General features: G+C 44.4%; 1 protein-coding gene across 1 annotated transcript; it reads left to right on the top strand.

Moving 5' to 3' along the window:
• The first annotated feature begins 4,318 nt into the window (after window positions 1–4,318).
• LOC114690628 (histone H3.3A) lies at window positions 4,319–15,553 on the top strand. The gene is made up of 4 exons (XM_028865440.2): window positions 4,319–4,423; window positions 5,960–6,110; window positions 7,421–7,574; window positions 14,913–15,553. The coding sequence occupies exons 2-4, from the start codon at window positions 5,983–5,985 to the stop codon at window positions 15,039–15,041; spliced, it is 411 nt and encodes a 136-aa protein (XP_028721273.1). The 5' UTR covers window positions 4,319–4,423; window positions 5,960–5,982; the 3' UTR covers window positions 15,042–15,553.
• The last annotated feature ends 2,325 nt before the right edge of the window (window positions 15,554–17,878 follow it).

Raw genomic sequence — 17,878 nt, forward strand, 5'->3', positions numbered from 1 at the left:
TTAATATTATGGCTGTTGTGTTCTCTGACCCCCCAGATAACTTTATTGGGGTGCACAATATATCAACTACATCTGAGGGCACTGCATACACAGTGTACTGACATACAAGCAGGCAAAACATCAGTACACATAAAATAAAAATAAGGGAAAAAAATTTAATATCCTTTAGGTAGTTTAGTAGGTGGCTGAGGATGTAGCTCAGTTTGTAGAATGCTTGACAGACATGCAAGAAGCTCTGGGTTTAAGCTCCATAATCACATAAAACTAGGCATGGTGGGCACACATTTGTAATCTTAGTTCTTAGGAGATGGAATCAGGAGGATCAGGATTTAAGACAAACCATCCATGGTGGCGAACGCCTTTAATTCCAGCACTCAAGAGGCAGAGGCAGTTGGATTTCTGAGTTTGAGGCCAGCCTGGTGTACAGAGAGAGTTCCAGGACAGAGAAACCCTGTCTCCAAAAAACAGACAAACAAAAAGACAAACCATCCTTAGCTATATAACAAGTTCCAGGCCAGCCTAGGCTACATGAAACCCTGTCTCAAAAAACAGTTTAACTGTATTTAGAGCACACTTAGAAAATGTTTTGTGGGGAATCAAACTCAGGGTCTTGGCATTCAATCCCATCCCATCCCAGGATTGCATTTGCTAAGAAAAGAAAGGGAAGGCAGAGCAGAGGATGTAGCTCAGTTGGCAGAATGCTTTCCTAGCACAAAGGAACGAAGCTCTGGGGCTGATCCCTGGCACCATACAAAACCAGGTGTGTTGGCACATGTTTCCCAGCAGCTGGGAGGTGGAGGCAGAAGGATCAGCAAAGCTGCTGGGCCGACAAGAGACACTGTCTCAAACAAAGTTCACAGGAAGGCAGAGGACCACCTAGGAGGTGGTCTCCACTTTTTGGATTGAGCACTCATACAGATGACTACTATTTTCTGGGCGAGACAAAAAGAGAGTTTTGGAGAAAGGTGAGGATCTGAGGTCACAGGACAAAAGATCCATGTTTTTCAACAAAGTGTGAGCACAGGAGAATCTATAGGTTATGATATCCAAAAGGTTCATTGGAGCTGGGTGTGGTGGTACATGCCAGAAAGACTGAGGCAGAGGGTCATGAGTTCAAGACCAGACTGAGCTATACAGTGAGAAACTGTCAAAACAAAAACAGTGCAGATGGAACACAAGGTTGGTCATGAGTCAATAAAATGGGTACACAGGAGTAAATTACACTATTTCATCTACTTCTGTATATGACAACCTCCATGGGAGTGGGTGAGATTTCCTAACATTTCCAGCCCGCAGAAAGGGGGCTCCAAACCAATGTGGTAGTGTGTATGCCATGGGGTAATGTGCCATCAGTAGAAGACACAGACAAAACTATTTCTATTCTAGAGCTTATATTCTTTCCAGCAGGAAAGCAGACAATAAGCAAATAAACAAACGGTAGATTTAAATCAACACAACGAAGAGGGTGTTAAGTGTCCAGAGACATCCTCCAACAGGCAGTATTCTTTGTGCTGGTCAACAGCAGACAAAGGAGAATGAATATTGATTGACATTGTTTTTGTATTTTTGATAGAACCTATGTAGTCTTGGCTGATTTGGAACTCCTTATGTAGACCAGGCTAGCCTTAAACTCCCAACCATCCTTCTGCATCTAATTCTGGACTTCTGGGATTACAGGTATGTACCATTACACCTAGCTTTGGCAATTCATCCTACCCTTCATTTATAAGCAACTATTAACTAGTGATCATAATTATTCTATTCCTAGGAGAAATATTTTAACTCAAAGCTTTTGCTCCCCTCCTTCCCATTATTATAAACTCCAAATGTTGAGGCCATGAACTGATCTCTAGAAGTGGATTCTGGTAGCTGGGTGTGGTGGCATGTAGCTTTAATCCCTGCACTTAGGAGGCAGATAGAACTCTGTGAGGAGGGGGCCAGCCTGCTGGTCTACATGTCATTTCCAGGCTAAGTCAAGAGCTATCCAGGGAGAGCCTCTAAAAGAACAGCAAAGATTAGTACCTTTAAGAATCCTTTTTGAAAAGAAAAGGGCTTTTTTTTTTTTTTTTTTTTTTTTTTTGCAGTAGCAGGTCTTCTGCCCTCCATTAACTGGAAACATGTCTCCATTTCCCTTAACTACAGTCTTTTGCCACTCTTGGGGCTCCAAGGCATCCTAACCCCTGGCTAAGGCAACGCTTCCAGAGAGAAAGACTCAACCAGGGCAGGACTGCCTGCTACTGGGGCTGCTCACCCAACATTCTCTGCCCTCCAAACCACACTGACCAGAGCTGGGATGCCGTACATACAGGGCAAATTTGGAAAACTTCCTGAAGTTACTAAGGATAACCAGTGATATTCCCAGAAAGAGCCTGTGGACGACCTTCACACAAATAAATATTACTATTTCCATGTTACAGATGGACACCTTCAGAGAACCCACCATCTCACTCGACACAGTCTTTGGACCCCTTAGAATGATATAAAGTCAGGGATAAAGCATGGGAAGATCTAGCAAGCATACACGGCGAGTACTATCCGTGACACATTATCATTTCTTGAAGATATGATTGATTCAATTGATATGTAACAGCCTTCTTGGATAAATCCAGCAACAAATATTTTAGTTTCCTGAAAACAAAACAAAAACAAGCAAAAGAAAAAAAATGTGTCTTGGCTCAAATTACAGGAATTCTTCACTGGCAGCTCAGTGTAGGCTTTTTTTTTTGCATATGTGCTTTTAGGATAGTATCGCAGATTGCATGTGTTCATCACATCAACACTTAACACTCATTAAATAATAATGAAACAGGAGGCCTGGATTTTTTCTTTTTTGTTTCTCCAGGGTTTGCTCCTCACTTAACTGACCTTGGACAAATCCATTTCTTCTCTCATATCTGATTTCCACGTATCTGTTTCAGGATAGTGTTTATGACAAGACAGCTTTGAGAGGTCATCCATGAAATTGATCTCCTTCACTACCCTATGGGATCTTCTCGTGACCCTTCCCACCGAAAAGCCCTCACACAGAGTTGCAGAGCTGGTCAAAACCATCTGGGGGATGGTGCAGATGTCTGTGGCCAGTTAATGAGAACTGAGCTATGCAGTGTCGCCCAGGCTACTGAGCAGCGGGAAAGCGGGAAAGAGCAGGCTCGGCAGCAGCTTTTCCTGATACCTGCCGTTTTCAGCCTCGTACAGCTGACATGAAACTACCACGTCACCCGATTGCTTTCCACGGCAGTTCTCCAACGGCGAAGCGCTTGAAAGGCCCACTCTGGCTGGGCACGGGCAGCCGAGCCCTACGCGTTGCACATTGTTTCAGGGGCTTACAAAACCCAGAGCCATCTTGCATCGCGAACCGAGCGCTGCCCAGGGAGGGAAGAGGGTGAGAGCCCCGTCCCTCGGCCCCGGGGCCGCCGCCACCAGGCGAAGCTGGCAGTCTCCGCCCCGCAAGGCTGCACCTGGCTGCCCCGCCTCGCCCGGGCTAGAGTCCGCCACCAACTTGTCCTCAGGCGACTTGGCCCGAGCCTCCGGACGTGCCCGCGCTTGGCGGGGAGCGAGAGCGGGAAAGAGAACCGCGGGTCGCCGTCCCCCCCCCCCCCGCCCCTGCTGCGAGCGCGGCGCGTGCGGCGCGGCCCGAGAGTGGGCGCGGGACTCGGGCTCCTACTTGCCAGCTTCCTGCTCGGGCGCGTTTTCCACTGGGGCGCGGCGACCGCCCGCCCGCCCGCCGGGCCGCGGCCTCCTCCCCGCCCCCACGCGGGCCGGGCGCCTCGGGGGCGCGCGTGCGCGCGGCGCGGAGAGCGGGAGAGGGGGTGCCCCTCCTCGCCACCCCCCACCCCCGCGAGAGCGCGGGCCGGGCGCTGGTCCGCGGCCTGCGCCGCCCTCCCATCCCCCCCCACCCCCTCGGTCCCCGAAGCCGGGCTGCGGCGGGGGGCTCGTCGTGGCGTTTACCCTCGGCGGGGTTGGGAGTGCGGGCCCGGGGACCGACCGGGGAGGGAACCGGGGAGGGAGGTCCGGACGGCCCTCCGCGCCCCCGCGGCCCCTCGGCGTGTCTTTTGTGTTTGTACACACACCGCGAGGGGCGGCGGGAGGCGGGGGCGGAGGGGGGCGGGCGGCGCGCGGCGCGCGGGCGGGCGGGGGGGGGGGGACGGGGAGGAGGAGGAGGAGCGAGCGCGCGCCAGCGAACGGGCGCGCGGGGGAGGGGCGGGGCGGGGCCGCGCGGGGGGCCCCGGGGGCGGGGCCGCGCCTTCCCTCCATTGTGTGTGATTGGCTGGCGCGCGGCGCGGGGCGGGGCGGCGTGTGTAGGGGGCTAGCCTCGGTGTCAGCCATCTTTCAATTGTGTTCGCAGCCGTCGCCGCGCCGCCGCCGCTCCCTCACGCCAGCGCCGCCTCTCGCTTGCAGAGCTCCAGCCGAAGGAGAAGGGGGGGTAAGTTTCCTCCGTCTGCCCGCTCTCCCGGAGCCGGGGCCCCGTCCGCCGCGGGTCTCCGTAGCGGGCCACGGAGGGCATCCCCACAGTCCCTCGGGCTCGCCCCGCAAACTTTTCGGCGCAGGAAGGGAGCCGGGGGAGCGAGTTTCCCTCTCCCCCGGCGGCGGCGGCGGCGGCGGCTCCCCCGTCTCTCCGCCTCAGCCCAGCAGCGGCACCGCCGCGCTGCCGAGCCTGTCCGCCCTCCCGCGCCGCGGGCTCCTCTTTCTTCGGTGAAATCCCGCCCGCCGCCCCTTCCCGGGACCCCAGACCTTCACCATGTCCCGCGCGAGCCCCTCAACTGCCGTCTGCGGGTCCCGGGCCGCAGTTTTTCGGGCGCGGAATGGGTAAAAATCGCCGCCGCTTCCCACCCCGGGCTAACTCGCTTTTTGCTGCCTCCCCACAGTTGTGGCTGAGCTTCACCATCTTGTCTCTCTTCTCTGGTCACCGACCATATTTTTTTCCCCCCCGTTTCTCTCTTCCCCATTTTAAAATGGAAGGAAGAAAAATTGTAAGAACATTTTTTTTGGGGGGGGAAGGAAACTTGATGCATATAAAATTCAAATTAACAAAAAAAGAACTTTGGTTTTTTTGGAAGAGCGGCACGTGGCAGGGGATATGGGGTATTTTCGAACGATTTGCTGTTTGTCTCTTTGGAAGGGAATCGGATACGTTTGCAATTGTTTCCATTTTGTGCTGGTCTTGGGGAGCGGAGTCGCTGGCTGCCAGCGCGGGGCGCGGGGGCCGCGACGGGCAGGTCGGGTACCCGGTACCCAGGGACCCGGGGGAGGCAGAACCAAAAGTTTATGTGGTGCTGGGGTGGGCCGGGCGGCCGGTGTCGAGCGCTAATTAAGCCTGGGTGCGGGGCAGTCGGCTTCCATAGCGAAGCCCGGGAGGACGGGCTTTGTGGAATGCTCCCTGGCAATAGCTGTTGTTCTTGTCTTTCGAGACGCCTTTTTGTCAACATAACCGTAAAGACACAAACCTCAAGAATGTTTTCAGATATTTACAGCAATCCAACTGCCAAGCGCGAGGGGGGCCGCGAACGGGGGGCGGGGGGGGGCGCTGAAACCTCCCCCCCTCCGGTTTTTTTTTTTTTTTTTTTTTCTGGCTGTAATTTGACTCGACCTTTCTGTGGTTTGTGGCTTCGTTCATTTGACTTGTTTGTGATCGAATGTTTGCAGACGTTTCTAATTTTTACTTTAATTAAAGAAATTGAATCAAAACCTATTGGGGTGGTCTCGTTGGTTTTGACCGTTTGTCGCTTGGAATTGGCATTATGAGTATTAATGCTGACAATTTTCTGATTTAAGTCGTATTTGGGTAGTAGACCTAATCCGCGCCCTTTCAAATTAATTATATAACAGCTTTTTTCTCCTCTATACTGATTAGTTTCCAGATTTGGGGGGGAGGGGATTCTGGCAGGAAAATGTGTATGTTTTAGTTGAATATGATGGGTTTTTTTTTGTTTTGTTTTGTTTTTTGTTTTAATACTGGTAGGTAAGTAAGGAGGTGCCCATACCATGGCTCGTACAAAGCAGACTGCCCGCAAATCCACCGGTGGTAAAGCACCCAGGAAACAACTGGCTACTAAAGCCGCTCGCAAGAGTGCGCCCTCTACTGGAGGGGTGAAGAAACCTCATCGTTACAGGTATTTATAAAAGGGGGAGGAATAGGACAGTGTCTAAACAGTATGTCCGTGTAATTTAACAGGAAGATGGGTAACCGTCATACTTTTTGCTTTGGGGAAAAGATGTTTCTCACTTTTGAATATCCACTAATGCTTGAATATGTATATATACATATGTTCGTTTATGAATACATGTAACTTGATAATCAGGTCTTATCGATAACATTTTGAAGCTGTAATCTAAAGGGATCCAGTACTTAACCTGGTAATAGGGCATAACTAGAATTTTTAACTAGCCATTATTAAATTTTTTACTAGTAAATAGTTATATGTGCATATATTGTATGTATAAATGATTTTGTGTATATATAATTTGTGTGTAAGTATATACACACGTACTTTTTTTTTAAGTTGCCCCTCCCTGCTTGTGGTAAAGTAATAACTTACTCTAGGGAGACCAGTAAAGTCCCCATTGAACATACTTACTTGGTGGGATTTTTCCCTCCTTTATTACCTCATTTTATTTTGATGTAAGCACTGTTATTAAGGACATCTGCCATTAGAGGGCACAAGTTTCCCAAATTTGCATAGACAGATGTTACAGTGAAGAGCTCATAGAGTAGAAGAAATAAGTCAGAGTTAGAGTTTTTAAAAAAATTGTAGACAATGGCTTAATTTTAGAAAATTTTCTTCCATGTAGAAGAAACAATGTGAAGTCAGGTTTTCAAATTTAATTATTCTTGACTGATGATAGAATACTGGGAGATCAAATACAACTGTTTTAAGTAAAGCGTTGTAAATAACATTGGTAAGTCTTTTAGGGCTTTAAAATCTAAGGCACAGATGGGGCAAAGGAAAGTGATGCTTAAACTCAGAAAAGCCTGAAGCCATCTTTATTACCAGCCTAACAACAACTGTGTTCCTAAGTCTTGTTTTGTTAAAGGCAGAGCTCACTCTAACCTGGGCTTACCTGGAACTCATTATGTAGATGAGGCTGGTATCAAGCCTCCTGAGTTCTGGTACAAGCATACAGTATCACACTCAGCTCAAAGTTGTGTAACTCTCAGCTCAGACTGGCTCGTGCGTGCGTGCGTGTATACACAAGTAAAAATGTAGGCTTTGATAAACTGCCATTTCATGTTTATTGATTTTAAAAGTGATCTTTCTCTTAACAGAATTGAATGTTCAGGTCATAAAACTGATCTGTGAAATACGGTGCTGAAGAATAGTTGAGTGGTTCATTTTTTGAAAAATTACTGCATTTCTTTAAAGCTGACTACTTTTCGTGTCGTATGTGGATTTAGTAACAACTTTAATGTTAACTTTTGAAGGCCTGGTACTGTGGCACTCCGTGAAATCAGACGTTATCAGAAGTCCACTGAACTTCTGATTCGCAAGCTCCCCTTCCAGCGTCTGGTGCGAGAAATTGCTCAGGACTTCAAAACAGATCTGCGCTTCCAGAGTGCAGCTATTGGTGCTTTGCAGGTAAGTTGATGGGATGGGAAAGACCATTGATTTTTATCCATGATGTGTACCAAGAGCAGTTACACATCTTTCTTGTTTTCATGTAACTTTATCATTATAAACCTAAGATGTAGTTGATTCACTCTTGATGAAATTTAAAGGTTAAATGATTCAAGGTAGCTGGGTATTGGTGGCCTTTAATCCCAGCCCTTGGGAGGCAGAGGCAGATAAATTTTTGAGTTTGAGGCCAGCCTGGTCTACATAGTGAGTTCCAGGACAACCAGGGTTACACATAGAAACCTGTTTTTGAAAAACCTAAATAAATGGTTCAAAGTTATACACAAATTAAAATCCTAATTTGATTCTAAAGCCTAATACAGTTATACCATCAAGAAAAAATTTTAGCATTGCATTAAAAAACATGCTTAAAAAACTGGCTTGGTTTATGGGTGCTACAGGACATTAGGATAGAGAACTAGAATTCTATTTGTAGTCACTTTCAATCAGTAGTGACGAAGAAATGTCTCCCTGGATGTAAAGAAGCTAATTAGGATGTAGTTTAGTCTCTAAATAGAATAGGCAGTATTCAGCAATTACTGTTACAATGGATCTGTGAATGATGAACTTGAACATGGACTTGAACACTTGCAGTTTGAAAGGGAACTATAGAGTTCACATTAAATGGGAAGCATAGTGTGGGTTTAATCTTGGGTCTGGAGACTAAAGACTTATGGCAGGATTAGAATGTGAAATAAACACAAATATTGGACAAATGCTTGGGTATAGTTAGCCTTGTATCTTAAAAAATACGGTAAACCTAACCGCACCGTCAGAAAGCAGGAGTAGGTGAGGATGCAGATTGTCCTGCACTGCTGCATATCCCCATTGGAGGAGTTTCAAGGTTGCTGTTGCTGTCCTAGCTTTTGTGCTTTATATATGATAAATATTTTGGATAGGTGGATTCCACTCTGACTTATAATTGGTCGAACTGTTTCTATGGTTAGGCTAAACTTCATTTGATTGGTGGATGCCAGGAATCGGCATCCATTAAATTGACAGTGGATTGAAATGACTGAAATTTCAACTACCAAAATCTTCTCATATTGTTTCTCAGAATTTTATTTTTATTTATTTATTTATTTTTGTTTTAATAGCTGCTTATAAATTCCTGTGAATAAATCACAACTACTAAGACTACCAAAAGGAGATACTTTTGTTTTCTAATTACTGTTGGTAGACTGTGCTTGGAAGTCCAGCTTTTTTTTTTTTTTTTTTTTTTAATAGCTTAAATGCAAATAATAAGCTTTGTCAATTGAAATTATTAAACATTTTGGTGGGAGAACTCTTTTTTAAAGTCATTCATGTGTAAATGTCCTTGTTACATGGTTACCAGTAAGTGTCATTTTGAGCAAAATGTGCACATCTTATTATTTTAGTGTCCTCTGATTTTTGAGTGAATGAATTTTTTTATTTAGGTTAATTCTAAAATACCTAGCCAGCTGTGTAGTTGAGGGTGACCTTGAACTCCTGGTTTTCTGGTATCCACTTGAAGACAAGGATTACAGGCATACTCCACCATGCCTGCTTTATATGGTACTTGGGATCAAATCCAGAGCCTTGTACATTCTACGCAAGCTTACACTCGCACACACAAACACACAGGGTTTCTCTGAGTAGTCCTGACTGTCCTAGAGCTCACTCTGCAGACGAGCTGGCCTCAAACTCAGATCTACATGCCACTGCCAGTCAGGGCAAGTTCTCTTAACCAGTCACAACCCAGTTCTGAAAGAGGGATCTTGCTGGAGTGGTAGCCTTTCATCCAGCACTTAGGGAGGTAGAGAAACAGTTGGGTCTCCTGAGTTCTAGGCTAGCCAAGACTCCATACAGAGGAACCTTTTGTAAGGTTCTAAACCACAGTGATTCCTTGTAAGTTTTTCTTGTGGGTGTGTGTTCCTGTGTATGTATGTGAATACAGATTAGTTGTAAGGTTATAGCTCTGGGAGTGTTAGAGATACTGTCTATAGTCCTGCCCTTTGCCTGCATGTGCAAGGCCCTAGTACTACAAGACACAAAGGATAGACATTTCCTGGTAGAAGTAGGATATACAAGCAGATGAAGGATTCCAAACAGCACTTTATAATCTGTCGTGATGACTCACACCTTTATAATTCCAGCACATGAAAGCCTGAGGCAAGGGTGTTGATAGAAATTCAAGGCCAGCCTGGGCTACACAGTGAGACCTAGTCTCTTAAAAACAAATTACTTTGTTTATGGCTTTTAGAATTACACAATTTAAGTTGGCATGATGGGGCTTGCTGGTCTGTAATGCCGACACTCATGAATAGTGGCAGGGGGTGTTGTTTAGTCATCATCAGGGTGGACTACATGGCTAGTTCAAGACTAACCTGAAATAATACATGTTGTGATCCTGTCTTTTTTGTTTGTTGTGTTTTTGTTTTTCGAGACAGGTTTTTCTAGCCCTGGCTGCCCTGGAACTAAATCTGTAGACTAGGCTGGCCTCCAACTCACAGAGATCCACCTGGCTCTGCCTCCTGAGTGCTGGGATTAAAGGTCCTCTTTTTAAAAGAACACATTAATCCTAGCACTGGGGAGGCAGAGGTAGGTGGATCTCTGAGTTCAAGGCCAGCCTGGTCTACAGATGAGATCTAGGACAGGCACCAAAATTACACAGAGAAACCCTGTCTCTGGTGTGTGTGGGGGGGACGGGGGACGGAAGGGCGGAACCATAGAACCAGGCGAGGTAGCACACGCCTTTAATCCCAGAACTCAGAGGCTTAGGCTGGTGGATCGCAACAGCCAGGGCTACACTGAAACCTTGTCTCAAAACAAAAGATTATATATAAGCACTGGAGAGATGCCTCAGTGGTTAAAAAGCACTACTGTTTTTCCTTCATTTCCCATGTACATCAGGCAGCTCACAGCCACCTGAACTCCAGTTCCAGGGTATCTAACACCCTCTTCGGCCTCTCGGGGTACTGGCATGAATGCATGGATGTACAAGCAGGCTTCCCCACACAGGCACACATAATAAATTAAAAATAGCTTCAGTCACCCCTCCCCAGCATTCATTCTAAGATACCTAAAAACGGATGATTTCAAATCCTATGTATTACTTAGATATTGTGGTGTTTTGTATGTTAAACAGTAATTTGTAACTTAGACGCACAATAACATCACAACAGTAAAGGAGGTAGGACAGTTAGAACAGCATACTTTTGTTTTATAGTCCTAAATGGAGCTTGAGTAACTACCTAAACTATTCCCCAGCCTTTTTTTTTTTTTTTTTATGTGGGGGGTTGGTTTTGATTTTTTTTTTTTTTTTTGAACAGTCTTTCTATGTAGTTCTGATGTTCTTGAACTTAAATTATTAAATTAGTAGACCAGGCTGTCCTTCACCTCACAGATCTGCCTGCCTCTGCCTCTGGAGCACAGTGATGAGAGGCATGCATCACCATGTCTGGCCAACTCTTACTTGTGAGGCAGGGTCTCATGTAGTTGTTCGGGCAGACCTTGTCTTGGACATGCAGTTTTCTTCTAGCTTCCTGAGTGGCCAGCTCGGAATGCTGACTTGTGCCACCAGTTCTGGCACAGTGTACTGTTAATAAAAGTTTAAATTTATGAAAAGTGTGTCCAGTGTGGCTCGCAGCTGTATTCCTACTACTGTGGAGGCTGTGGTAGGAAGAGTCCTATGAGTTCACTATGCATTTAAGACCACCACGGGCTAGAGGGAAACCTAGCCTCAAAAAACCATAACTAAAATGTTTGCTCCCAGCTTTTCCATTTAATATGTTTGGATCACGCTCATCAGTAAAGGAAGCTAGGTTGAGAGCTATGGAGATGGCTATGCCACTAAAGGGAAAGGAATGTAAGTGTAATTCAGAGGCAGAGAAGTTGTGGAGAATTGACCTTAGTGGAGTTGTGGAGAATTGAGCTTAGTGTCAGGGAGCTTGAACTAAAATGTTTTTATATTAAGGATGGACAGTTTGGAAACAGAAGAGTCAAGGCATAGATGTATTCAATCTTATAAATTAGCTGGGTGTGGTGGCACATACCTTTAATCCTAGCACTCTTAGCAGGTAGAGACTGGCAGACCTCTGAGTTCAAGGCCAGCTTGGTCTGCAGAGTGAGTTCCCCGAGAGTCAAGTCTACACAGAGAAACCCTGTCTCGAAACACAACAAAAAATGTGATGGATTAATGTCTAATCATAACTTACTCTTTCTTCTACCATTTCAAAGTTGCATTCCTTATTATAAATTAATGGGACAGTATTTATTTATTTTCATACGGAGTCTTATTATTTAGACCCTGAGCTGGGAATTCAGATTCCCTGCCTCTGGGATTAAAGTTATTTTCTACCCTGCTGTGTGTGTGTGTGTGTGTGTGTGTGTGTGTGTGTGTGTGTGTGTGTGTGTGTGTACACACCTCTTTATAATTTTAGTGCTATAAAGGGATTTATGAGCATTTGGTAAAAGAATTGGGAATATATGTGTGTTGTGAGTTGAGTAATCTAGAGCACAACTCATAGTTTTTTGAGACAGGGTTTGTCTATGTAACAGTCCTAGCTGTCCTGGAACTTGAGATCTGCCTGCCTCTGCCTCCTAAGTGCTGGGATTAAAGGTGTGCACCACTACCACCTGACTAGAACACAGCTCTTAGAAGTAAATGGTCTCAGAAACATGACCCCTATTTACTTACTTGAAGCTTGGGCAACATTTCACAGACACATTCTATTCTAGGTTTGCGTAATTCTGGTGCTGAATTAAACAAAATAAAATGGTTTCTACGTTGTAAACCCCAATATATTGTACTTAACTCACTTTTATTATTTTTACAATTGTGTTTATGTGTGCCTGTGCATATGGAAGTCAGGACAAGTTGGAGGACTTGATTTTTCTACCATGTGGGTTTCCAAGAGTCAAACTCAGGTTGTCAGGTCTGACAACAAGCAACTACCTACTGAGCCATCTCACCAGTCCACTTTCCAGAGTTTTTAACCCATTTGTAGAATAGCCCAAGAATGAGTCTCTGAATAGTAAGATTTTGCTTTTGGAATATGTAAGATCTGAGTGAATTACACAGAAAAGCGTTGTGGGGATTTGGGGTTTTGCAGTGCTGGGGATCTTACTTATTCCCAGAACAAATTTTTGTTAGTATTTTTGAGGCAGGGTCTTGCTGAGTTGTCCAGGCTAGCCTTGAACATACATATGATCTCCTGCCTCAGCCTCCAGAGTAGGGAGAGTCCTGAACTAGTGGGCCCAGCTGGATGTTTAATTAGGGGCTAGGTATAGAAAGCAAACAAACCACATCCTCATGGGAACAAAGCATAACGTAGAAAGAGATCTCTCCAAGATTAACTGAAGGATGTTAAAAGGTGACTGATACCTTGTAGGACCAGTGTGGATGTCAAGGAACTGGGGTGTGACTTCATTATCAAGAACATATTCCTTCAGGGAATAGTTTGGAGCTAGAACTTAGATAATAAGATAGGTAAGACTCCTAAGTGTTAAAGACATACAGGAATAGTACATTTTGCACGAGGCAGATTTTTATAGGAGTGAGGTACTAAGGATTCCTTAAAGGATGAAGCTAGGGGCTAGAGAGATGGTGTGGTTAAGTGCTTGTCTTAGAAACACGACGGCCTGAGTTCAATCCCTAACACCCATGTAAAAAGCTGTCCATGGTGTTGGATGCTTGTAAATACTCAGCCTAGAACAGGTAACCTCCCTGGCCCTGGTTAGCTAGTCCCAGGTTTCTGTGACAGACCCTGTCTCAAAAAACAAGATGGATACCGGAAGATGGTTAGTCATGAAAGTGCTTACTGTACACACATAAGGACCTGGGTTCAGATCCCCAGTACACACAGAAAGAGGGACACAGAGTGTAGCGACTATCATCAGTGCTGGGGAATTGGAGCTAGGCAGCCTCGGAACCTGCTGCCTTGCCAGCCTAGCTGAATTGGAGGGCTCCAGTTTCAATAAGAAAACTGTCTCCAAAAAGAATGTGGTAAGGACTGTCAAAGGCAGCCCGTGTCCATTTCTGCCTCATGCGCGCACACATGTACTCCTGAGGGAGCTCTCTAGCTTCTGTGTGTACACATGATGCCTTCCCACTCAGTTCTACAGACACAGAGGACAAAGGCGTGAATGTGAATGAAGGGCAGCAGGTATACAGCTCCAGCTTGGAGCACTTGCCTAGTTAGCGTGCACAAAGCCCTCTTGACTACAGTAGTCTTTGAAGACTTTCCCTATGTGCATATTCTATGTTGGGCTGTACTCCTCTTCACTTCCTTTGTTGGTATTTAGAAAGCAGAACCTTGGTTTTGTTGGTGAAAGGCGATGCCACTAGGCTACATTATATTACCAATTCCTACCCTAGAAACATAAAATGAAGCTGTTTGTGTTTCATGCTATGCACACATGTACAGTGGCATGTGTCTGAAAGTCAAAGGACAACCTTTAGGAATTGGCTGTCTGCTTCCATCATGTGACTCCTAGGGAACAAATAATGCCCGCACTTGTGAGTTGTAGGCAGGAGTCCCAAGCTTTGGTTCCCCCCTTTTCCTCATCTCGTTACATGACAAGTGTCAATGACTGGTTTATATAACTAGCAAGTTTTAGGTGGTAGGATGAATAAGAAAATGCCCTGGGGAATCTCACAGTGAAATTGGGGGGCGGGGGCACGAGATCAGCATTCTAGAGGGGATTAAGGATTTGGAAGAAAGTACTTTGGAGATGGTCGCACAGATCAAAGTAAAAACCCATCTGTGGCCTATTCCTAGACCCTTAAGTACTCTTACAGAGCTGAGAAAAGGACAAGGAGAAGGTTCTAAGTTCAATCCTCAGCATTCTAAAATATGAACAAGACAGTAGAGAAGAGCCTATGTGAGGGGGACCTGTTCTCCATATTGCAGCCGCTATGGTGTCAGCTATTGAAGAGATGCTGGGCTGGATACAGTTCCCTTTGTAAGGATTGGAATAGTAGAATTGGTTGGTTTATTTGAAGTGTCTTAGTGCTTTGTGTGATTTTACAAAAATTTATTAACTTACAAAGCTTGACAGTGGTGGTGTGGTGCATGCCTTTTAATCCCAGCACTCCTGGGGAGACAGAGGCAGGCAGAGTTTTGAGGACAACCTAGTCTACAGATTGAGTTTCAGGACAGCCAGGGCCACATAGAGGAAAAAGAAAGAAAGAAAAGTTACGTTATGAACTTTAAGCATTTTCATGGGCTTTTTAGTGTAAATATTTGATAAATGTCTTGACAAGTCATTTTTAAAGGGTTTTAATATTATGTAAGTGTTGAAAACAATAATAGTAATTTTTCTTTATTATTGTTGCAGGAGGCAAGTGAGGCCTATCTGGTTGGCCTTTTTGAAGATACCAACCTGTGTGCTATCCATGCCAAACGTGTAACAATTATGCCAAAAGATATCCAGCTAGCACGCCGCATACGCGGAGAACGTGCTTAAAAGTCCACTATGAGGGGAAACATTTCATTCTCAAAAATTTTTTTCCTCTTCTTCCTGTTATCAGTAGTTCTGAATGTTAGATATTTTTTCCATGGGGTCAAAAGGTACCTAAGTATATGATTGCGAGTGGAAAAATAGGGGACAGAAATCAGGTATTGGCAGTTTTTCCATTTTCATTTGTGTGTGAATTTTTAATATAAATGCAAGATGTAAAGCATTAATGCAAGCAAAATGTTTCAGTGAACACATTTCAACAGTTCAACTTTATAACAATTATAAATAAACCTGTTAAAATTTTCTGGACAATGCCAGCATTTGGATTTTTTTAAAATAAGTAAATTTCTTATTGACGGCAACTAAATGGTGTTTGTAGCATTTTTATCATACAGTAGATTCCATCCATTCACTATACTTTTCTAACTGAGTTATCCTACATGCAAGTACATGTTTTTAATGTTGTCTGTCTTCTGTGCTGTTCCTGTAAGTTTGCTATTAAAATACATTAAACTATACCTGCTTTTGGTCTTTATTATTAACCTTATAGATACAAGTTTAATATCCAGTGATTTGATTTATCACTTTATGTCTGAGACAACTCTTTGAGAAGCCAGGCAGTAGTGGCACACACCTTTAATCCCAGCACTTGGGAGGTAGAGACAGGTAAATCTGAATTCAAGGCCATCCTGGTCTACAGAGTGAGTTCCAGGATAGCCAAGACTGTTACATAGAGAAACCCTGTCTGGAAAAACAAAAAACAAAACCTCTTGAGACATAGAAAAACAATCAACTGGAGTGCCTGGAAATATTTGAATAAAGAATCCTGTCTCAGAAAACAAAAACAAAACCAGAGTACAATCAGGCATATAACTATACTATTAAACATTTAATGGTAATGAAAACGTGTAAATCTAAAGGTCTTGCTATTTTAAAATGCTGTATATTAACAAGTTATTCAAGTACCAGTCATTCATTAAACCCTGTTTAAGTTAGCATTGGAATGTTTAATGTGAAATATGTGGTGATGGGCACTAATGACATGTAACACTGAACGACATGAAATGTTAACTAGTCATCGGGCAGATAACAGACTAGCGTCAACAAAGGGCCATTTGGCAGTCTGGATTTTTTTTTTTTTTTTTTAAAGCAAAATACAGATTATAGGTGCTTATAAAAATTGGCTGGGAGCCGGGCAGTGGTGGCACACACCTGTAATCCCAGCACTTGGGAGGCAGAGGCAGATGGATCTCTGTGAGTTCAAGGCCAGCCTGGTCTACAGAGCTAGTCCAGGACAGGCTCCAAAGCTACAGAGAAACCCTGTCTCGAAAAACCGGAAAAAAAAAAAAATGGCTGGGGCCAGGCGTGGTAGTACAGGGCTTTAATCCCAGTGTTTGGGAGTCAGGTAGGTGGACCTCTCAAGTTCCAGGGCAACCAAGTCCACATATCTATAGTAAAAATAAAATCAAATAAGTTGGGGCATGTGACTTATTAAAGAGCTTGTCCATCAGAGGAATTCTTAGTTTCAAACCCAGCAATGTATACACTGAGTGTGGTGGCTGATCCTTGTAATCCCAGCCCTCGGGCACTCAAGATATAGAGATAAGGAGGATCAGAGGTTTGAAGTTATTCTTAGCTACATCCTTTAACTATCCTTAATTCAAGGCCAGCCTGGGTTACCTGAGTTTTGTTTCATAAAATATCTTGGACGAGCTAGACTGGTGGCTTGCGCCTTTAATCCCAGCACTCTGGAGGCAGGCAGAATCCGAGTTCAAGGCCAGCCTGGTCTACGGACTAAGTTCCAAGACAGCCAAGGCTGCATAAAGAAACCCTGTCTCCAAAAACATCCCTTGGACAAATTAATACAATTATTTTTAGACTGTTAGTACATTTTTTTAATATAGGATCTTGCTATATGTAGCACTGGCTAGCCCTCAAACAGCAGTCTTTGAAAGTGCTACAGCAAGATGGTGTTTAGATTTCCAAGTAAAAGCATCTCTTGTTGATGTTTCTTGACGATGGGTCTCCTGTAGCCCTGATTGACCTCAGGCTGGTTGTGTTTCAGAGCCTGACCCGGAACAGATCATTCTGTTTCCCAAGTGTGCTGGGATTACAGCCCCTGCTTTCATGTTTAAGAACATCTTTTCATTTGAGGTGATCTTGACTGTGTAGTCTGGTTGGCCTTGAGTTCATAATTTTTCCTCATCCTCTCTAGTACAGGAATTACTGATGTGTACTCCCTTACCTGGTTTCTTCCCCGCCAGTGTTGGGTCGGATCCCAAAACTCTGAGCTTACAAAGCACATCCCCTGCCCAGGAGCAGTTGTTTACACGTGAAATATACTATGAGTTTTTAGATTTAGTCCTTTTAACTCAAATTTTAGGGAACTAAAACTACTAATGTGCTTTGTTTTGAGTTTTTTGTTTTCTTTCCTTATAAAATGGCTCTTGGCTGTTTAGCATTTTGCTTATATACAATATTATACATTGTCCATGTACAATACTATAGGCTGTACTTTACCAAAAGTAAGTATAATGTACATAAATGTCTGAACTTGTCTCACGATAATGTGTATTAGTATTTGGCTTGTTTCTCATATATTACTATAAAATGGATAATTTGTTCCTGTTTACAAACAAAGCAATGGAGTTTGGAGAGAAGAAACATTCACATAGAAGCCAAGACGTGGTGGCACACCTATCATCTCAGCATTTGGAAGGTGGAGACAGAAGCGATCAGGAGTTCAAAGCCAACACACTGAGTTTGAAACCAGGCTTAGCCAAGTCTCAAACAGGGTCTCACTATGTACCTTCGGCTGTCCTGGAACTCGATAAGTAGACAAG

The sequence above is a fragment of the Peromyscus leucopus genome, chromosome 15 (genome assembly GCF_004664715.2).
Source record: "Peromyscus leucopus breed LL Stock chromosome 15, UCI_PerLeu_2.1, whole genome shotgun sequence".
NCBI lineage: Eukaryota > Metazoa > Chordata > Mammalia > Rodentia > Cricetidae > Peromyscus > Peromyscus leucopus.